This window comes from Anabrus simplex, chromosome 5, assembly GCF_040414725.1.
Source record: "Anabrus simplex isolate iqAnaSimp1 chromosome 5, ASM4041472v1, whole genome shotgun sequence".
In the NCBI taxonomy this organism is placed as follows: Eukaryota; Metazoa; Arthropoda; class Insecta; order Orthoptera; family Tettigoniidae; genus Anabrus; species Anabrus simplex.
The window spans coordinates 55,125,930-55,149,645 of record NC_090269.1 but is presented as its reverse complement, the minus strand read 5'-3'; the positions used below and the strand labels follow the sequence as shown (position 1 = coordinate 55,149,645).

General features: G+C 38.0%; 1 protein-coding gene across 4 annotated transcripts in view; it reads right to left on the bottom strand.

The window, feature by feature from the left end:
* The window catches only part of LOC136873738 (cytosolic carboxypeptidase 1), a 762,457-nt gene that overhangs the window by 488,595 nt on the left and 250,146 nt on the right, over positions 1-23,716 (bottom strand). For all 4 annotated transcript variants that reach the window (XM_067146906.2, XM_067146907.2, XM_067146905.2 and 1 more), the window contains exon 4: positions 8,026-8,095. In XM_067146906.2, coding sequence (XP_067003007.2) covers positions 8,026-8,095 — 70 coding nt within the window. The remainder of the gene's footprint in view (positions 1-8,025; positions 8,096-23,716) is intronic.

The window sequence follows — 23,716 nt, the reverse complement described above, 5'->3', positions numbered from 1 at the left end:
ATTAAAATTATAAAATTCTTTTATTTACAACCAGTTCTAGCAATCCTTAGGTGCCAACGCTAGCAGACACCTCACACTAGTCCCATGGGATTCCAAACTCCAATTTGTGCCATAATCTGCTCTATTTTACCTAAGGATTGCTAGAACTCTCCCTATATTCAAAATCGTCGTTACTCTTTAATGAGTCCATTATTGGTGTTCTACGTTACATACAGTTTTGGTTGTATTGCTAGCGCGTGAATATTGATTAGTTTAACTTGTATTTCCTTCTGACATCAAGATCATCTCTCCTATGGAATTCGCAACTATTGGAGTTCACGTCATACATCAACCTTAGTTTGTTCGTTATGCGCCTTTTGACTGGTTCAATTTGGACTCGTGATATTTAATGAACTCTATTTCAACTCTTGTTTTTACGTAATTTGAAGGAACTCTATCCTCAATAATTAATCCATGCTTCACATATTGACGTATGTTTTAATGACCACAATATCTATTGTTTTACTTTAACAACCCCATGATTGTTTTTAACTTCACAGATTACCATCATTTAATGTATTCCACAACAAATTCTCGCTATTAATCTGTACATATTTTGTTACAATCTAAGTGTAATGTTATATTATTACTTTTTATTATGACATTGTTATTCTTTTAATATGAGGACACTATTTTGATCATTTTTAAGCTCAGGGCCCTGACCTAGTCTTTGTACATTAACAGCTGATGATGTGCAATGCCGAATGAAACATGTCCCATTATTTAAGACACTTCATGATTATTTCATAATTCAATGAGTGTATTGTATTGTATTGTATTGAATAGGTGGTTGTAAATAAAAGAATTTTATAATTTTAATATATCATCTTCAATGCAGTTATATTATGAGATTAATTACATGTATATCAGAAATCACTCGCTGCACTGTGTACAAACCTCCTAATGTTGGGCATCTGGAAGACAGAGTATGTACTGTAAAGAGTTTTGCCACAATACCAACATGTAATTACTATGGATGACTTTGGTAATGGCTTAGGAAACAACAATAGTGCTGAAGCTTGACAACTTTTGAACAGGGCTACATCATGTGATATGGCCATATAACAGACCCCTATGCATCATACAAACAGTTCTTACATGACACTTCATTCAGTGACGGTCAAGAACAATGATAAAGTACTACAACACAGTCAGACATCAGTACCAGGAATTTAAGCTTGTGACCTTATTTACCTGACCTACTCTTTAAAATGCAGTAAGACCAAACCAAGGACTATCACATACAGACACATCTCTCAAAAACAGACATATTTTGCTTACCAAAGATGCATTCGGTGTCCCATGACAACACATTCTGACAGCCGCAACAATGATGATAAAATAGGTAAACTAAATGAGTGCTCGATTGGACTCTACAACAAATACGCCCTGCTAAAAAGAGTCAGGGGACACAAGTTCCTGCACCATGGCTTACTGTGGAACTGAAAGAGCTAATGGCATAAAGGGATGCAGCCCATAGGAAGTTTACCTAAATGATGGCCATTTCAACAGTATTTCGATAACTATAACGGTAGGTTATAAATTTCATTTTTTGTCCATATTGAAGATCTACTTGTGGTACAATGGCTCCGAAACAGAACATCTCAAGTGGTATACAATGCTAGAATCAGCCATGCACACAGGTTATTAAAACACAAGATCTGCCATGGCGATGCATGCCTGATATAGACCCATCGAACCATCACTCCTGATGAGATAGGGTGGATTGATGGCCTTATCCGGGAAAACCGACGAATCACGGAGGAAGAAATTCATGTTCAGGTCGGCATTAGCCATGGCTCCGTTCATGCCATTATCAAAGATCACTTGCATTTCCACAAAATTTGTGCGCAGTGGGTTCCACATCAACTGATGGAGGGACAAAAGATTGACAGAATGGCGTCATGTCCAAGTCATATGCAGTGGTACCACAAGGAAGAGTATGCATGTCTGTCCCGTATTGTTACAGAGGATGAAACGTGGTGCCACTATTTCGAGCCCGATAGCAAACTGCAAGGCCAACAGTGGAAATACCGCAACTCTCCCCTGCCAAAGAAATCCAAAGCTGTTCACACAAGTTCCAGTAAAGTCATGACGACCTCCCTCTTTGACTACATTGGTCCTCTGCTTTTCAACTTCCTTGAACTCGGAACCATAATCAATGTGCAGCGCTATGAAGAAAATACGCTGAAACTGTGATGCGCCATAAAGTCAAAACGCCCTGGAATGCTGTCTGACAGAGTCATCCTGTTGGATGATAATGCTCGCCCCTATACTTCAAATCTGGCAAAGGCTACGCTTCAGCAATTTGGTTGGGAAACACTTCAACATCCTTCGTACAGCCCGGATCTTTCACCTTGTGATTTTCACATTTTTGGCGAACAGCCCTACATACAAATTACCTCAATATATATACAATGTTCTCAATAAAATCTACAAACAATAAAACAAGTATTAAGAATTCAGTGATTTTTGCAGTATCACAAGAGATTTAAATATACAGTACAACCTACACATTCTTTACATTCCTTTGATATTATCAATATATACTCTAACATCCCAATAAAAGAAACTACTGTTCTTATAAATGACTATTTACAAAAACGTAGCCATTTGAGTACCTCAGAGATTAATGAATTTATTAACATTTTAAATTTGTACTATATAACAACTAATTCACATTTAACAATAAAATTTACCAACAAAATGGTCTCCCCATGGTTGAACCAGCTTCACGGATCATAGCAGAAATGTATATTGATAATCTTGAATACAACATGATCACCAACAAAATTAATGTTATATTTCTCTGGATACATTTTGTGAGATATTTTTACCAGTATTGATGAACAAATCACAACCAGTACCACTATACTCAACTACCTCAATGAATTAGATCCTTATATAAAATTTACTACTGAAAAAAGGAAGTAATTCCACACTTAATTTCTTAGATTTATCTATCAAAACCCCAAAAAGACTCACTCCCATATGCCATTTATCGTAAACCAACATATACAAGCAACACCATCAGACAAGATTCCATACACACATGGTCCTACAAAAAAGCAGCTTTTGATGGTATGATCTATAGAGCTTTTAACACACCTCTTTCCAAAAATAACTACAAGAAAGAATTAAAAACAATCTTTACCATAGCCCAAGAAAACGGATATCATAGAAATAAAATAAAAAATAAACCTAAAACTACACTCAATAACACAACTAAACGAGAAGAAAAGAAATATTCAACCATCATCTTTAATAATAATAATAATAATAATAATAATAATAATAATAATAATAATAATAATAATGCCGGGCTGAGTGGCTCAGACGGTTGAGGCGCTGGCCTTCTGACCCCAACTTGGCAGGTTCAATCCTGGCTCAGTCCGGTGGTATTTGAAGGTGCTCAAATACGTCAGTCTCGTGTCAGCAGATTTACTGGCATGTAAAAAAACTCCTGTGGGACTAAATTCCGGCACCTCGGCGTCTCCAAAAACCGTAAAAGTAGTTAGTGGGACGTAAAGCGAATAACGTGAATAATAATAATAATAATAATAATAATAATAATAATAATAATAATGTCACTAATTTATTTAAATGCCATATATTATCATTGTTTTTTTAAAATATTAATAATAATTTCAAATTATTTTCAACATCCATATCAACATTTCAAATAAATGATCATATTCAGGAATTTCCAAACTTACTCACCCATAAATATTGCAATACCAGTTACAAACGTCAGACAGGTAGAAACTTTTCAACAAGGTATTTAGAATATTTTAGCACCTCCAATTATAATAAATATTCAGCTATGAGCAAACACATGATTAATTATGGACATTCCTTTCCTACAATAGACCAAGTTATGGAAACTCTTCACTACGGTCTTCTTTTTCTACCGCTTTTCCCACACCTGTGTGGTCGCGGGTGTGAAATGTGTCGCACATGTGGATTTGGCCTTGTTTTACGGCCGGATGCCCTTCCTGACGCCAATCCTATATGAAGGGATGTAATCACTATTGCGTGTTTCTGTGGCGGTTGGTAGTGTAGTGTGAATATGAAGAGGAAATTATTGGGACAAGTTCCAACACCCAGTCCCCAGGCCAGAGGAATTAATCAGAGGTGATTAAAATCCCCAACCCGGCCGAGAATCAAACCCAGGACCCTCTGAACCGAAGGCCTCAACGCTGAACATTCAGCCAATGAGTTGGACTGAAACCCTTCACTACGGTAATAAAGGCAAATTACTCAATATTTATGAAAACTTATTTATTAACATTGACCAAAATCAAAACCCAACCCTCAATCTAAATGAAATCTACATCACCCAACTACCTACCTACCTACCTACCTACCTACCTATAACTGTGCACCGGTTGAAACTGGCTAGAAACTGCCAGGAGCTGAACCCGCCTCTTAGACCAAAGAAATAAAGTATAAAAGGCATGTACCCAAAGCAGAGATCAATTAAAGATGAATAAGGTTTATTAACATAAGATTGGCAAAAGAATTAAAATGTGGGCACAAAACATGCAAAATGGGGAGATACAGGGAGACTGATACCCATGAGGGTATCTTAATCACAATCGAATTGTTTGGCTTGTTAAACTCAATCTCATGAAATTTTACACTGACGCAACACAGGTATCATGAAAAGTGACACAGTTATATTCAATTATTTCCAGACAGTGGTAACTAAATTCGATGCAAAGCATTTCCTTCCCATGGGAAAGACGTCAATAGGAGGTGAAAGTAGCAGCTTTCACACAAGAACAAAAATATTATTACAGCTCCCCAGACAAGACAAGGCTTAAATCAATTATTTGAAAAAAGGAACATGGCTCCCTACAATCTCCAAAGAGTTCTGTATCCCCCAGAAATCAAAATGCCAGTGAAGTAAAACCGGCAGAAAAACGAACAAATATGGAACACAAGAAGGTTAAAAAGAGTTGCCATAGTTACAGAAGCAAATAAACATGAGTCAACTGAAACAAGTAGAAATGAGAATAAGATCCCAAAATAGACAAATAAATTGGCTGAGCAAACCGCAAACAAAGGTAAGATAAAATAATAACAATAATAATGACAAAAGCAACATCCATAATGCACTGCAAAATAACACAGATCCGATAATCACACAATACCTACACACACGCGTGCGCACGTGCGCGGGGAGACCAAATATGCAAAGTAAAATATTATAATATTACAACAGAAGACACCAAAAATAAGATAAAATTGAATACAAAACTCAAGAATACAAACCTCCGCTTTACCCTTACACAAAACAAACCAACAACACGCACATTTTCAACTGAGGAAAGGGCACGAAGATCGGAGCGTCTGAAGAAGTACTGGGAGGACCGCAAAGCCCGAACAATCCCTTCAAAGAGACCTGAACGACGGACTGACTAAAGTGATCCTATGTGGTCATAAAAGAAGAAGAAGAAGAAGAATATAGTATCAAGATATGTTACGATAAGAACCGTAACAGCATGACAAGAGTCGGTCGATGGCTTATGAGCTTGATCTGAGAACACAGATCAGATATCTGGGTCACTGCAATATAGGTCAGGCTCACCCAGTCAACACTATAACCAAATAACACCACACACGCTACATGACATATTCACATCGCACATAAAGGCGAACATGAATCGTACAGCATCAGCATTAAACCATATTACAGAACATAAGCCAGACGTCTAAGCTGAAGAGAATATAAAAGGTCTCCAATCATAAACCAAAAACAAACTCATTACACACGCACGGATCAAATGCATCAGTGTTACCTTCCGCCCCTACGTAGGAACGAATACATAAGAAGCAGACGTGAAGAAAAGAAAGGACACTGAAATAAGTCTGCAGCAAATATATAAAAGCATTATATACAGAACAGGGATCTCTCAGCACACTAAACCAGCATAACTATGCCAAGCTAAGGAAAGGAAAATAAGATAAATACCTAAAACTTGAAGGAACAGAATCCATAGATTCTAAGTAATCATATACACTGACTCAAAACAGAGAGTCATACTGGGTAAATTATGAATGTCTTTAAAATATCAGTTGAAAGAGATGAGAATCATCTCGTAGCCCAGTGCCTCCATCTTTTTAATCCAAGCCATTCTTGTCCCCAGATCAAAGAGCAAAAGAATAAGAGATAAGTTAGAAAGAAATGCTTTGGCAATCCATCATTACATGAGGTGCCATCTGTCTAATCAGGATGAACTACACGTCAAGTTACAGAACATTAACCAGTCACAATCGACTGATCTATGACATCGTAAAGAATATATCAGAAAGTAAAATATGAAAGTAATTAGGTGTGGCACAAATCTCAGATTCTGGAATTATTTTTCCAATACAACTTCAAACCAAAAATATCCAATCCATACCAATTTCATATCCCCTACCTTTCTATTTTTTAACTTTCCCTCACCCCCACTCCCCACACCTTCTTTTAACCAATACATACATTCAACTTTCAACTTCCATCCCAATCATTTAATATCAATCCACTTTTCCATTTTATAAGAAACATCTTTAAACCTATTCATATTTTACATATAAACAAATGATACGATGAACATATGAAGATGTCAACACTGACAAGAGGATGCCACATTTGATGCAACAGCTTTACACCTAAGTATATTCTTCTCAATGAGATTATTACATGATGCCCTGCAGCATCATACAGCCATCAATGAACTCCTATATTTTATTTTTATTTATCTTAAATATCATTACTGCTTCCATACATCTTTCAATATTATATTAATGTTAAAAAAGTTCCTCACATCTATGTTCTTCCAAATTTAAATGTTTGACGTGATTATGTGTTGATGATGGCTCCAAGAGCCAAAACATGTCCACTATTATTTCATAAATAATTTCGTCAGAATATAGTGTTGCATATTGATTAGGTGCTTAAAACTACATATTTTTCTCAAGTTATACTCGTATATATACAATACAGACCAATATGAATATGATTACTTGTAATGAAGAAAGGCAAGGAAGTGCAAGGCAGCAGATCCATCAGCAACCTACCTCTTTCTACAAAACTGGAATTGATCATCTTGTTTCCCAGTGGGATAAATGTATTAATGCTTTTACTTTTGAACAAAACCATTCCATTATCACGTTATAGTGGGTGTTTGGTTTTCATTTGGCTGCCCCTATACAGGTAGTGAAGGATCCCAGAGGATCTGTAACATCAGTTGGATTACGGTAGCTACTTTAAATTTGATGCTAATTTACTGCTTCCCTATAACGTACCAATGCTTGAACATACCCATACATTTCTGGGTGGTTGTGGTTGTGGTGATTACTGTTTTAAGAAAAAGTATAACTGGGCAACCATCATCTCTTAAACAAATCAGAGGATGAAATTGATCATCAGCAGGTTTGGAGGACAATGGGAGATAGGAAAGATGAAAGCAAGGAGATGGGCACAAGAAAGTGAATTCAGTGTTATGCTTAGCTAAGGGGACCCATGGTCACCAACCTATACTTCCAAGTTGAGAGGTCCCAGGGTACCCCTGTTAGTTGCCTCTTATGATTGTAGGAGATACCACGGATGTATTCTATCACCCCCACCTACAAGGAGAATATATTTCCACCCTGCATAGTTAAAGAAAGTGATGAACCATGGTATGCTACAATATGAAAGACCTATATTTTGTGAACATACCAACACAGTTAGAAGAGAACATGAATTCATCATGAGGAATCAGACAGGATATATGAAAAAGAAGAGTCTAGTATGAGTTATTAAATTCAGCTAGGACCATGAGGTCACCACATGTCTCTTCTTAAGTTATTACACATTAGATTGATTTCACTATTCAACAAACTGCAATCCGCTGGATTGATACTTCTGACAATTGGCGAGGATTGTAGTTGTTTTCAATCGGATATCTGCGTACTAAAAACCAAATATTCAAAAACATGTACAGTATACAGTACCTGATCTAGGAGAAACGCATTCATGCAGGATTCCAGCAAGGCTACATGCCGTCAGGTGATCTCGAACATTCTGCAAATCAAACAGGTAAGCATATAATTAACAATCTTCAATTTGCTAGTTTCTTGACAAAATCCAAAACTATTATGACAACTTCCTGATACCGTATACATCAAAGAACCAAGTCTGCTCATTCCATCTATACTACTGGAAACTGAGGAAGAAATTGAATCTCTCTTGTCATGGTCAGCAGCTAGAACATTGCTTCAATACAAAATATCTCAGGGTTACTTTGGATACATTATTACATTCTGGCCACACTGCTTCAAACAAGAACTAAAGGAACAATTTCCTGCAAAAGCTTACTGGGAAAACATGGGAAACACAACCAGCAGTTCTCATATAATCAACCTGGGCATTCCGTTTTGTTACAGCTGAGTATGCTGCTCCTGCATGGGGTGCATCAGCTCATGCAAGGCAGCTTGACACAGCCCTCAACCAAATGGTTTACCTCAAAGCTATCTCTACCCTCTTGCTGGCATTACATACCCACAATATTTTTGCAAGTTGCTTTATGTCGCACTGACACAGATAGATCTTATGGCGATGATGGGACAGGAAAGGGCTAGGAGTGGGAGGGAAGCGTCCGTGGCCAGTATTTGCTTGGTGTGAAAATGGGAAACCACAGAAAACAATCTTCAGGGCTGCTGACAGGAGGGTTTGAACCCACTATCTCCCGAATACGGATACTGGCCGCACTCACGCTACTGCAGCTATCGAGCTCGGTCCACCCACAATAAGAAGAGAAGTTGTTGCAGAGGCAGAGAGGAAGAAGCACGAGACAGACCCTTGACACCAACTGTATGGCTATTAAAGAGCCAGATCTAGACTCATCAAGCTTCCTGGCAAGAACAAGACATATTGAAAGAAGTGGGGAAGCTAAGGGCTAGAGAAATGGAGAGCCACGAATCAATCTGCCATTGTTCCACTCAAGAAAGATCTACCACCAGGACACAATTTGTCTTCTCCCTATGGAATACTTTAAACCAGTTCCATACATAAGTTCTAAAATGCAAAAGCATTTTAAAGCAACAGGGAGATACTCCCAGAAAGAGAAAACACCCTGTCTTCCAGTCAGATATTTCTAGATTCCCAGCATTTGCCAACTTGTGCAAATCTAGGTCAACCCTGCACACAAGAAGATAATTTTCTTGCAAATGAGAACATAGTTAACAAAGCATCAATCAATCTCTATGGACATCATGGATTCTGGACATGAAAGATAATAATTATATCACTGTTCACTGTGTACAAGAAAAGTGGTGTTTGAAACACAGGAGAATACTCATGAATAGAAAAACACAGATGGTCAGAATGATAAAGAGTTTAAAATTCTCAACACAAAATTATGTTTATTCAATCAGAGTCAACTGAGACACTGTCTCTTAAAGTGCAGGATATCTTCGATCCAATAACCAGAGAGTTAAGTTTCATAAAATGACAGTCAAGTTAAATTTGGTAAACAAACCAGCTAACTGATTCAATTTGGTGTTTTGGGCCATTTACTTAACCTGTTCTTTTCTGCTAAGGCCTAGTAGGTTGGGTACAAGATACCCCTGTTTCTTTTTTGTAAGTTGTGCCTTGATGGCAAATAACTAACAGTGTAGTAACATAGTGAGAGCTACAGAATTTATTTGGGGAATATGGAGCTTGAATCGTACTGTACTTATTTTGACTATTTGGTGAATAACTACAAAATTAAATATGCTATTATAATAAAAGTGCATAAATATAAAACATATCAAATACACAGGTACCAACAACCTACATAGAGAACAAAACTTTCAATACAGATTTAATTTAATTTAATTTAATTTAATTTAATTTAATTTAATTTAATTTAATTTAATTTAAATGCATCCCAAATGGTCGGTTCCCATTATAAATAAGCCCGTGTGTCTGTTGAATTAAACATAAATTTAGCTGTTTAAAACTGACAATAAATAGGCATTCGCAACAAGACTGATCCACTAACAATTTAATAATAGGGACTGTATAAATGATTTTTGCATTAAACTCTTCACCTTGGTCTCGCAATATGTCAGCTGTTGGCTTCATCAGAATAACACAGTTACATATCGTTGGTTGTGCAGCCTGTGGTCAAATCTATTATTGAAAATGTTTCAGTGCTCTACTCTGATGAATTTATATTATTTCAGAAGTGACTGTAGGAGCAAAAAAGTGAAACTGAAAACACAAAAATGAAAAAATTGTGGTGAAGCTGCTGATTTGTTGAAGTTCTGATATTCTTATACCAGACTGGTCATTAGAACTGTACCGGTAGGTACACCTCTACGCCACACATTTAAATCTTGCGCCAATAAAACCTCCTCTACTGGAAGAACAGTGAACTTGGAACTAGACCTCCTTAAACTTTTACTCAGAAGATGTCACTACCTTAATTTTGTGATTGTGAAGTCTTCAGGACTGTGTGAATTTCAACATGTTTTGGTTACCTTTTATCAAGAAGTTTGGACTTTCAACAACAGATGTCACTACAAAAACTATGATCATGCACCCTGGTGGGAAGTGAAAGAACTTTTTTGAAGAAATTTTGTATTCATAAGTTTTTTCTTTACTAAATTTTGTTCATTCGTTTTTTGGGTTGGCAATATTTATCTTTTCTTTCCGCCAGTTTTGAATCCAGCCAATCGCTAATTTTTGTAATTAATTTCCGACCAATCCTGGATTTCTTCTTCGACTTTGAGTGTAAATTTTGTATGGTCCAATAAAATTGAGAGCGTGTGGCTTGATTATTCATGAAAGGTCTCGAACCTTCCCCGAGGGTTTATAAACTGCGGATTTTCACGTCTCTTGGCCATTTGATCAACATCTAACTAAGTGTGTGTAGGTGAAGCAGAAGGCGGGAGGTGCCTCTTTCAGCAGGCAGCAGTTCTTCAGCAAGGTAATGGCCGTTTAACATCTTTATTTCTTGCTAGCTCCGCAGTTTAATCCGAGGGGTAGGTCTGAAACTTTAATATGTAACCAACTTCTCTAAAATGTAAATTCTGCCGGCTAATGTGAAAATTTCATAAAATCTGTAACTGTAATTCGGGGATAGAGAGTGATTTACCTTCTCGAGCTCCCCTTCATATTGGTTTGAGGTGACTACGTTTTGTAACTGGTTTTCTTCCTTTCCGTAATGTATTAAATTATTCTTACTCGAGTCACCCCCATAGTTTGGGAATAGCCCCTGTTTCATCGGCTTAGTGCCTTTTAGGTTTTAAGAATACATATTTAGGAGTGCAAGTACACACCTCCATTCAATTTGGTGTTTCGGGCCATTTACTTAACCTGTTCTTTTCTGCTAAGGCCTAGTAGGTTGGGTACAAGATACCCCTGTTTCTTTTTTGTAAGTTGTGCCTTGATGGCAAATAATTGTAAGTTTCTGGTATTGCCTTAAATAGGCTTGAAAACCTGAGAGCGTGTCAGCTCTTTTCTAGTGTGGTAACTGTGCCTCTGGGAGGCCTGATATTTGAAGTTGGGAGCAAGTGCTCCAGGGATTAGGGGCTTTCTGCCCTTTGAACAATTTGTGCTCACCTGTAAAAGTTGAGCTAGGAGCTCAAAATTATAATACTAGGGCTTGTAGCCCAAGAGTGTTAAAATTCTGAAATCTTGGATCTTTCTAAGTCTTGTTTCCAAAATTGCTATTTTACCAAGTGAAAAGTTGTTATAATTTTGTTGTTTCTTCTCAAAATATAACCTTTGTTAAAATTTTAAATTAACTTTGACTTTGTAGTTAGACCTATTCATCCCAGCACCTTCTTTCACCTCTGCTGGTCCACCAAACCACGGTAACAAGAAACATGAGCCAAATAAAACATCTAACAAAGACGTAACAACTTCCAAGCAAAATTTCTGCATATGGGGCAAGAAGGAAAGTCATGACATTAAAGGGAGCATTGCACCTATATTAGGTAAGAAATATCAGTAATTATCTGGAAGAGAGGAAGTGGTAAACAGCAAATTGTTGTCAGATGAAGTCAAGATATTCTGAAGTTTCATGCCTTAAAATAAAGTGCACTACATATATGTCAGTAAAAATCAAAGGACTTTACTACCTGGCTATATGAGTTAATGTTCTTGAAGATACTGCCATCTACGTAATAGTGAGACTGAGTCATGAGATGGAGATCTTTCTTACAGTAACTATTTAGTAGATAACAAAGAGATTGTGGTGAATGAATGTGCAGTACCATGTTGATAGAAAGATTAATGTGATTCTTCTTTTCAATTCAAAGAAGAGTGTATATTATAACACAGTACCAGTTTTTCAACAAAGCTCTGAAGCAGAATACCAGCTGTTTTAAAATCAGTTAAATGGGTTTTCAATTATTATACTGAGATACATCAAAAGAGAGAAAAAAAAACACAATCATGTTCTTCTTATTGGATTCATGAGGGGCAGTTACATGCCTACTGGGATTTTTTTTTAAAATTGCTCAAATTCAGACAACTGTGTTACTACACATTAAAATGTAGAGCAATTGCTTGCAGAACAAACAGGTTTCACTACTTTTTTTGTTATAAAGATGTTTAACAGTAGGCCTACACCAGCCAAGTTTATGGCTCACCTGGTATCTGAGAAAAATACACAGGGAAAATACACAAGGGAGCAAGAATAACAGTGTCATCTTTAATGATGAACATTGTAAAATGAGCTAATAAGACATTCCCAGGCACAACAAAAACTATAACTAAAGCAGTTTTCCAGGACACCACAACTGTACAATGGCTATACAGGCTTCCTGAAAATGTGTGGACTACGATGCTTATCACCACCCATATTCAACGTTCACATAGAAAAAGCATTCAATGAAATAAAGGAAGCTCCAGACAAAGGAGTAAGAATTCAGGGGCAGAAAGTACGCAAGACCTTCAAGATTTAACACATTTTGGAAACATATAACATGAAAATTAACAAGAAGACAACAAAGATACTGGTATGTGGGAAAGGAGGTAAAAGACAGACAAAGATACAACTAGGAAAACAAGCCCTGGATGCAGTAATTCTTTTTTTACCTTGGTAGCAAAATTACAAGAGATGAAATGAAATGGTGTATGGCTTTTAGTGCCAGGAATGTCTGAGGACATTGGCTTGCCAGGTGCAGGTCTTTTGAAATGATGCCCGTAGGCAACCTGCATGTTGTGAAAAGGATGAAATGATGATGAAGACGATACATGCACCCACCCCGTGTTCCAATGGAATTAATCAATTAAGCCTACGTTTAAATTCCCGATCCTGCCAGAAATCGAACCCAGGACCCTTGTGACTGAAGGCCTGGAGCCGGACACAAGAGATGGAAGGTCCTCAAACAAAATGAGATCATGAATAAAACCTAAAGTCACATTCCTCAAAAAGAAATACCTATTAGCATCCACAAGTATATCACTGGAAGTTCGGAAAAGATTCCTGTGCCTGGAGTAGGCCTATAGCACAAAATGCCAGCAAAACGTGGACCATTCTTGCCAAGGAAGAAAGAAGAGTCCATGCATTTAACTATGGAGCTACAGGAGGATGCTGAAGGTAAGTTGGAGGTATAAAATTATGAATGAGGAAGTTCTGGAAAGAATAGGCAGGAAGAGACAGCTCATGTCTAATATCAAGGGGAGAAGAAACATGCTGACTGGACACCTGCTGAGACATTATAGCCCTGTACTAACAATGATTACTGTCATTTGGGTCATAAGTCCATAAACTGGATTAATGTGGCTCTCCATGCCACCCTATCTTGTGCTCAACTTTTAATTCCTGTGTAACTAATACAACCTAAATCTACTCTAATCTGTTTGTCATACCTTGGTCTACCCCTACCGTTCCTACCTCCTACATTTCCCTCAAAAACTAACTCAACAAGTCCAGGCTGTCTGAAGATGCATCCTCTCTCTTCTTCTGACCACATTTTGCCAAATCATTCTCCTCTCACAAATTCAGTTCAGTATCTCTTCATTCCTCCCCTGCGAACCATGTGACCTTGCCGCAGTGGGGAGGCTTGCACGTCCCAATGAAGCAGATAGCCGAGCCGCAGGTGCAACCATATTGGAAGCGTATCTGTTGAGAGACTGGACTAACGAACAGCTCATCGAAAGGGGAGTAGCAGCCTTTCGAAAGTAGATGATTGACTGATACGGCCTTGTAATAATACTCAACATGGCTTAGCTGTGTTGATACTGCTACACGGCTGAAAGTAACAGGAAACTACAGCGTAACAAACTCCCGAGAACATCCAGCTCTCTCTGTATGAATGATGTACTGATAATGGCTTCCTCCCGGGTAAAACGTTTCGAAGGTAAAATAGTCCCCCATTTGGATCTCCGGGTGGAAACTACAGAAGAGGGGGCGATCATCAGCAAGATGGATACTGACATTCTGCGAATTGGAGCATGGAATGTTAGAAGTTTAAATCTTTGGGGTAGGTTAGAGAATCTGAAAAGAGAGATGGATAGACTAAAGTTCGATGTAGTTGGTATAAGTGAAGTACGTTGGCAGGAAGAAAAGGATTTTTGGTCAGGTGACTACGGAATTATCAACACAAAATCAAACAGGGAAAATGCAGTAGTTGGTTTAATAATGAATAAGAAAGTAGGGCAGTGGGTAAGCTACTATGACCAGCATAGTGAAAGGATTATTGTAGTCAAGATAGACACTAAACCAATACCCACCACAATAGTGCAGGTCTATATGCCTACTAGTTCAGCAGATGATAAAGAAATCTAAAGAATATATGAAGAGATAGACGATTTAATCCAATAAGTAAAAGGTGACGAGAATCTAACTGTAATGGGATACTGGAATGAAGTGGTAGACCAAGGAAGACAAGGTAATACAGTCGGCAAATTCGGATTGGGACAAAGGAATGAAAGAGGACGTCTGCTGGTTGAATTCTTCACCAATCATAATTTAGTCCTTGCTAATACTTGGTTCAAACACCACAAACGACGGCTGTATACGTGGATGAGACCTGGAGATACTGGAAGGTATCAAATAGACTTCATTATGATTAGGCAGAGATTCAGAAACCAGATGCTGGATTGCAAAACTTTCCCAGAAGCAGACGTGGACTCTGATCAAACTTGTTGGTCATGTAATGTCATCTGAAGTTGAAGAAATTGAAGGAAGGAAGGAATGCAAGGAGATGGGATCCATACAAGTTGAAAGAAAAGAGTGTGAGGGATTGTTTCAAGGAACAAATTGCACAAGGACTAAATGAAAAGGCTGAAGGACACACACAATAAAGGAAGAATGGACAGTCATGAAAAATGAGGTCAGTAAGGATGCTGAAGAAATGTTAGGAAGGATGGAAAGATCAACTAAGAATCAATGGATAACTCAGCAGATACTAGACATGATTGATGAACAACAAAAACACAAGAATACAAGAAATGAACAGGGCAGAAAAGAATACAGGTGATTGAAGAATGAAGTGGACAAAAAGAGCAAGATAGCTAAGGAAGAATGGCTGAAGGAGAAGTGCAGTGATGTTGAAGGTTGTATCCTTGTAGGCAAGGTAGATGCTGCATACCAGAAAATCAAAGAAACCTTTGGAGCAAGGAACTCTGGGTGAATGAATATTAAGAGCTCAGATGGAAAACCACTTCTAGTGAAAGAAAACAAAGCAGAAAGATAGCAGGAACATATCCAACAGTTGTGTCAAGGTAAAGATAGAGATGATTTGGTTCTGGGGCAAGAAGAGGCTGTAGATGCTCAAGAAATGGGAGAACTAATTTCGAGGTCAGAGTTCGACAGAACTATGAGAGACATAAATAGGAACAAGGCAACTGGAATTAATGACATTCCCTCTGAATTACTGACCGCCTTAGAAGATCTAGCATGGCAAGGTTATTCCACCTAGTGTGTAAGATGTACTGTATAAGACAGGAGAAGTGCCATCCGACTTTCAAAAGAATGTTGTTATACCTATTCCCAAGAAAGCCTGTGCTGACAAGTGTGAAAACTACTATTCCCCCATAGATTAGTATCTCATGCCTGCAAATTGTTAACACGTATTATTTGCAGAAGAATGGAAATACAAGTTGAAGCTGAGTTGGGAGAAGATTAATTTGGCTTCAAAAGAAATGTTAGGAACATGTGAAGCAATTCTGACTTTACGTCTGATCTTAGAGGATTAAATTAAGAAGGATAAGCCTGCATACATGGCATTCATAGATATAGAAAAAAGGCATTTGATAATGTTGACTGGACCAACCTATTTGAGATTCTGAAGGTGAATGGGCTCAGATAACGAGAACAAAGAATTATCTACAATCTGTATAAAAACCAGTCTGCAGTGATAAGAATCAAGGGCTTTGAAATAGAAGCAGCAATCCAGAAAGGAGTGAGGCAAGGCTGCATTTGCATAGAATAGGCAGTAAAGGAAATCAAAGAGGAATTTGGAAAGGGGATCACAATCCAAGAGGAGGAAATGAAAAGCCCTGATATTTGCCAATGACATTGCTGTTTTTTTCTGAGATTGCAAAAGATCTCAAGAAGTTGCTGAATGGTATCGACAGAGTCTTGGGTAAGGAGTACAAGATGGAAATAAATAACTCCAAAATAAAAGTAATGGAGTGCAGTCAAACGAAGGTAGGTGATACGGGTAATATTAGATCAGGAAATGAAGTCTTAAAAGTAGTAGATGAATATTGTTACTTGGGTAGTAAAATAACTATCAATGGCAGAAGTAAGGGAGACATAAAATACAGACTAGCACAAGCAAGGAAGAGTTTTCTTAAGAAAATAAATTTACCCACTTTGAACATTGATAGGAGCATGGCATTGTATAGAAGTGAAACACGGATGATAACTAGCTCAGAAAGAAAGAGAACAGAAGCCTTTGAAATGTGGTGTTACAGAAGAATGCTGAAGATGAGATGGATAGATTGAATCACGAATGAAGAGATACTGAATCAAATTGGTGAGAGGAGATTGATTTGGCTAAATTTGATGAGAAGAAGAGATAGAATGATAGGACACATTTTAAGACACCCAGGACTTGTTCAGTTATTTTTTGAGCGAAGTGTAAGGTGGTAAGGACAGTAGGGGTAGACCAAGGTATGAATATGACAAGCAGATTCATGATTCATGATTCATGATTCGATCTACCCATCTCGCCTTTAGTGTTGTTTTGACATACCACATTGCAAATGGTTACATTAGCTTTCTTTATGAACTATCGTCCATGTTTCACTTCCATACACTACCTTGCTCCAGAAGAAAGTTTTCAAAAATATTTTCCTCAATGTTCAAAGTCAGCAAATGTCTTTTCTTATGAAAGGCCTTCCTTGCTTGTGCTAGTCTGCATTTTATGCCCTCCTTACTTTTGCCATCATTAGTTATTCTACCACTCAAATAACAATATTCATCTAATTCCTTCAGAACTTCATTTCCTATTCAAATATTTCCTGCATCTCCTGATTTTGTTTGACTCATTACTTTTGTTTTGAACTGATTTATTTTCATCTTGTATGCCTTCTTCAAGACTGGGTCCATACCATTCAATAAATTCTATACATCTCCTGCAGACTCAGATAAAATAACAATCTTTCTTTCTTCTTCATCCATTCCCTTTTCCAGATTTTCTCTGGGTAGGGTAGTGTAGTGTACCAAAACCCTCCACCATACTCAATCCTTCCACCACTCCTTTCTAGTACTTTATTGCTATTGACTCCTCTAGTTGCAGTACAGTCCACAACAGAGCTCCTTCATCTCATTCTAGGCCATTCCCTAGGCCTCTTTGCAGTCTCTGTATCCATGAATGTTCTCTGTGGTATTCTCTCTGTACCGGGCGGTACACCTCCACGCCGCTAATTCAAACTTTGCGCCAGTTGAAAATCCTCTGCTGGAGGAATTCCGAACTTTATCTAATGTATTAATTTGCAAGTTACCCAGAAGATGTCACTACTTGGAAATTTTGAAGTTTCTGAACTGGGTCGTTTTCGACGTATTTTTGTTTTGCTTGTAGTAAGAAGTGTGAACTTTCTCTTCTAGAGGACACTACTGAAGAACTACAATAGTGCACCCTAGTGCAAGGTGAAAGAACTGTTTTTTGGAGAAATGTTTATTTCAAAAGTTTGTTTCTTGTTAAATTTCTTTCTGGTATTGTTTAAGTTGGCTGTATACCCCTTTCTTTCCCCTTGTTTTGAATTTAGCCAATCCCAAATTTCTTTAATTAATTTATGACCAATAAGGTGTTTCTTCTTCAAATTGGATATGCTGCTTAACCCTAACCAATAAATGATTGTGGGCGGGTGTTTTCTTTCCTGAAACGCCTCGAACTTTCTGCGAGAGTATATAAACTGCTGATTTTAGGGTCTCGGCGCCACTTCTGTACCATCTTTCAGTGTGTAAAGTACCTAGCAGGGGGCGGGAAGCGCCTCTTTCTTCGGGCAACAGTTCAACAACAAGGTAATGGCCGTTTAATAACTTCTTTTCTTGCTAGCTCAGCAGTTTAACTCTCGGGGCGGGTCTGAAGCATTTCCACCATGTAACTTTTCCCTAAAATGTAAAGACTCTTGGCATCTATTCTCTTTTAAAGCTACATATTGGGATAGAGAGTGCTTAACCCTCTCGAGCTCCCACTCATATTGTTTTGAGGTGAACTTAATTTTCCCATCTGATTCTTCCTTAACGTAATGTAAATTGTTTCTTTCTAAAGTCACCTCTTTAGTATGGGATTTGCCCTTGCATTTGTGGCCTAGAGCCAGATTAGGTTTTAAAACAAAATGTATTAGGAGTGCAGTTCGCCTCCTCTCAAATTGTTATTTTGGAGGTCATGTAATTAACCTTTTTCTCACTTGATAGACCTCAGTAGGTTGGGTATTTTACCCCCGTGTCTATGTCCTTAGAGGACAACTTGGAGTTTGGTGTGGCCTTTGATAGGCTTAAAGTTTGAGAGCGAGTGGCTCTTTCTTGAAAATTGAGTGTTGTATGCCTCGAGGAGGCTTTTCTGTGTAGTTTGGAGCAAGTGCTCCTGGGCATGAATGGGGTTTTCTGCCCCTCTGTTAAAACTTATTTTGGAGTAAAGTGGGGCTAATTGCCCCAGAATTGTGAGTTCGGGGTTCGAAGCCCAAATCCGGTAAATACTGTAATTGTACTTTTGTTGCCTTGCTACTCTGTACCTGCCATGCTTGTTATTTCTTGATTTTGAAAAGAGAATATAACCTTGTTAAATTTTACATTAACTTTAATTTCGTAGCCTGAGACCTGTTCACCCCCGCACCTTCTTTCACCTCTACCTACCACAAAAATACGGTAACACTCTCTCCTGGCATTCTCAGCATGTGTTCAACCCATTTTAGCTTTACTATATCAATCTCTTCTTGAAGTTTACACACTCCCATGCTTCTCCTTATTTCCTCATTTTGTATTCTATCTCGCCTTGTCTTTCCCTGTATGCTCCTCAAGAACCTCATTTCAGCTGTTTGTATCTTACTTTGGTTCCGCTTATTCAACATCCAGGCTGCTGAAGCATAGGTCAGTATAGGTTTATTATACGATGAGTATAAAACCTTCTTGCACTTCATTGGCACATCTTTGTTCCACACAATGTCTCTCACACACTGGTTGAAACTTGCAGATTGCTGTATTCTTAAATAAATTTTCTCCATCCAAATTTCCATCTTGTGACATCATGCTTTAAAAATTTTCACTACTTCAAGAAGTTCATTTCCTAGTTTTATCACTCCCCTGGATTTTCTGTTACCTCTCATCATGATCAAAGTCTTGCTTTTCGCAGTCCTGATCTTCATTCCAAAATTCCTTATCTCCTCATTCCAAAAATCAACTTGTGTCTGTACTTCCTCTTCATTATCTCCCCAAACTACAATGTCATCAGCAAAGAGCATAGACTTTACTTGCTCACCCATCATTTTCTCCTTGATATTATGTAGAATTCTATCCATGATGATAATGAAGAGTAAAGGACACAACACACTTCCCTGTCTCAACACTGAACCATTCAGTTTGACCCATTTTGGTTCTAACACAGCTTTTGCAATTTTGATACAATGCTATCACGATCTGCATTGTTTCATTCCCAATCTGTGCCTCTGATGTTTTCCATACCAAATTCCTTGAGACACTGTCATATGCCCTTTCAATATCTAGAAACGTTACTACCATGTCTTTTCCATATTCCCAATACCTTTCCATCAATACACGCAATGTAAATATAGGATCAAATGTGGACCTGCCTCTTCTGAATCCATACTGGTGTTCTGCCAATTTTCCCTCTCCTCTGTCTCTTATTCGTTTATCCAAGATTCCTTCAAGGATCATAGGTGTATGAGGTACCAGCATCACTCCTCTGTAATTTTCACATTGCTTCCTGTCTCCTTTCTTGAAAATTGGTATAATGACCTCGTTCGTCCACTCTCCTGAGCAGTCTTTTCTCTCCATATCACTCTGAAGAGTCTAAACAACCACTGTAGACCAACTGCTCCTGCTGCTATTATAATTTCTATGGTGACCTCATCAATTCCGGCTGCCTTGCCTTGTTTCATTCTTTTAGTAGCCCACTCAATCTCTGCTATGGACACCTCATTATCCTTATCTTCCATCTGCACTAAATCTGGTTCTTTGATTACTTCTTGTACTGAGGTATTTTGGACTTTGTGAAGCCGTTCAAACTATTTTCCCCACCTCTGCAATATATCTTGCTTCTGTGTCATCACTCCCTCCTGTTCATTTTTAATGAAGTTAACACCTTCACTTGGGTTTTTCTTCTTTTTTATCCACTGGAATAAGATCTTTTTGCTCCCAGTTGTATCTTCTTGCAGAGATTCAGTGAATTTTTGCCAGCATTTCTTTTTCTCTTCTTGAACCATCTTGGAGCACTCCTTCTTGCAGTGCCTGTATTCTGTTGTTCTGTTTCTCAGCCATCTTTCCCAAGCTTGTTTCTTCCGTTTAATTATATCTTTTACCCTGTCATTCCATCAGGGTGTTTCTTGGTCTTTCTTCCTTCCTGATACTCTTCCACAGGTCTTTTCTGCAGACTCCACCATGACTGCTTTAAAGTACGCCCAGTCTTCTTCGACCCTTCTGATGTCTTCCTTAGGTATACTTGTATTACTGTGTGTCTGGAACTCCTAATTTATATCCTTCTGCAAGTTCCACACCCTTAGCTTTATCTATCTAATCTCAGTCATCTTTTGTATCTTTCCCATCTTTAACTTAGCTATCACAACTCTGTGATCTCCTTCAAAAGATTCACTTGAGAGGGCTGTTAGATCTACCAACATTTTCCTGTTACCTTTCACAACCAAAATGTAATCTATCAGAATTTTGATTTTGTTATCCCAGCTATAGCTTGTTATCTTCTGATGGTTTTTCTTTAGAAACTATGTGTTACCAATGATCAGCTTTCTTTTACAAAAGTTTACCAAAATATCTCCAGCCTTGTTTCTCTTCCCATATCCAAATGATCCTACAATCTCTTCATCTCCTTTCCTTTCCTAAGCTACTTGGGCATTCATGTCTCCTATGATCACAACTTGTTTGTCCTTATATGGCCTTCCAGATATTCAAGGTATTCCTCTAGAGCCATATCTGTATTTCCCATTTGTGGAGCATACCCTTGAATTATATCTGTAACACCAGTTTCAAGTCTCAATCTGACCTTGATCAACCTGTCATTTATGTTTTCCACCAATTTGAGGTGTTCCTTTAGGTCTTTTCTAATTATGAGACCTACACCATTTTTGGCTTCTCTTCATCCACTACAGTATAAGGTGTATCCTTTCTTTAGTTTCCTCTCACCTTTTCCTTTCCATTTGGTCTCAGCAATGCTATATCTTTGTCAACCATAAAATGTACAATTTCTTCTACTTTCCCTGTTAGTGTCACTACATTGATGGTCGCTATCTTGATATATCTGGTTGTGGTCACCCATTTCTCCCAGCATCACAAGAACTGAACGTCGCTTGTGGGGAACGCCCTAACATTTTCCAAGGCTTCAGTACACTTGTCATCACATAGGCTTTTATTACGATGGGTTCGCCACTCCTAAATGCATTTTAGAGCTACTGCCACCCGAAACTTGTAGGCCACTCCTAACATGGAGAACAGACTCCTTTTGTAGCCGCTCCTCTGGAGGACAGACGCTACAGGTGATATGGGGTTTCAGTGGCATTTCCTCCACTGAGGGCCCATTTTCCTTCTATAAGGACTCCTCCGCCCTTAGCCGTTGGTCCTTATAGTGGGTCAGGCTATTTACCGCCACCCAACACTCGGCATGGAGACACCGGTTGTATGGTTTACTCCATTACCATAGCAGATTTAACTGGCAAGACAATAAAAATATCATTGGCAAATCTCAGAGTTGCAATTTCCTCTCCCTGGACTGTGATTCCATTTCCAAATTCCCCTTTGATTTCCTGTACCACCTATTCTATACAAACAAAGAAAAAGAGAAGGGACAAACTGCAGCCTTGCCTCACTCCTTTCTGGATTGCTGCTTTTCTCTCTCTCTCTCTCTCTCTCTCTCTCTCTCTCTCTCTCTCTCTCTCTCTCACTGCCCTCGATTCTTACCACTGCAGACTGGCTTTTTTACAGATGTAGATAACTCTTCTTTCTCTGTATCTGATCCTAACCAACTTCAGAATCTCAAACCAACATTATTGAATATTACTGAATTCCTTTTCTAGATCTATGAATGTCATGTATGTAGGCATGTCGTCATTAATTTGATCCTCTAAGATCAGATATAAAGTCAAGATTGCTTCACATGTTCCTACATTTCTTCTGAAGCCAAAAATGACCTCCCAACTCAGCTTTAATTTATCTTTCCATTCTTCTGAAAATATTACGTGTTAAAATTTTGCAAGCATGAGATACTAAACTAATGGTACAGTAGTTTTAAAAATTGTCAGCACCGGCTGTCTTGGGAATAGGTACATCTACATTCTGTCATAATATCGGATGGCACATATCCTGTATCAAACATCTTGCACACTAAATGGAATAACCTCACCATGCTGGTTTCTCCTATGGCAGTCAGTAATTCTGAGCATATGTCATCAATTCCAGGTGTCTTCTTCCTATTTGGATCTCTCAAAGCTCTGTCGAATTCTGACTTCAAAACTGGGTCTCCCATTTCATCAGCATCAACAGCCTCTTTTTGTTCCAGAATCTTATCATTTACTTCTTTCCCTCAATACAATTGTTGGATATGTTCCCACTATCTTTCTGCCTTGTCTTCTTTTAACAGAAGTGGTCTTCCACCTGAAGTCTTAATATTCACTATATAGTTTTCCTTTCTCCAAAGTTTTCCTTGATTTACCTGTACGCAGCATCTGCCTTCCCTAAAACCATTGACACAAGTGTGATAAACAGGTATACCTTGAAAACAATATTCTCTCACCCATGGGTAACTAATGCAAATATCAAACTCGAATTATTATTATTATTATTATTATTATTATTATTATTATTATTATTTGTAAGTATGGCTATGAAGGGTTACATCCAGTTAGTATTTGTATTATTATGATATGATTGCACTGTTCGTGAGGTTATGTCATGAAACATGTGCTGTGCAGAAATATTCATTTGAGTTCAGTTAATGTAAATACCTGTAAATTAATATTATAATTTATTCTTACGTGTATATATGGTCATTATAATCCATAATTGTG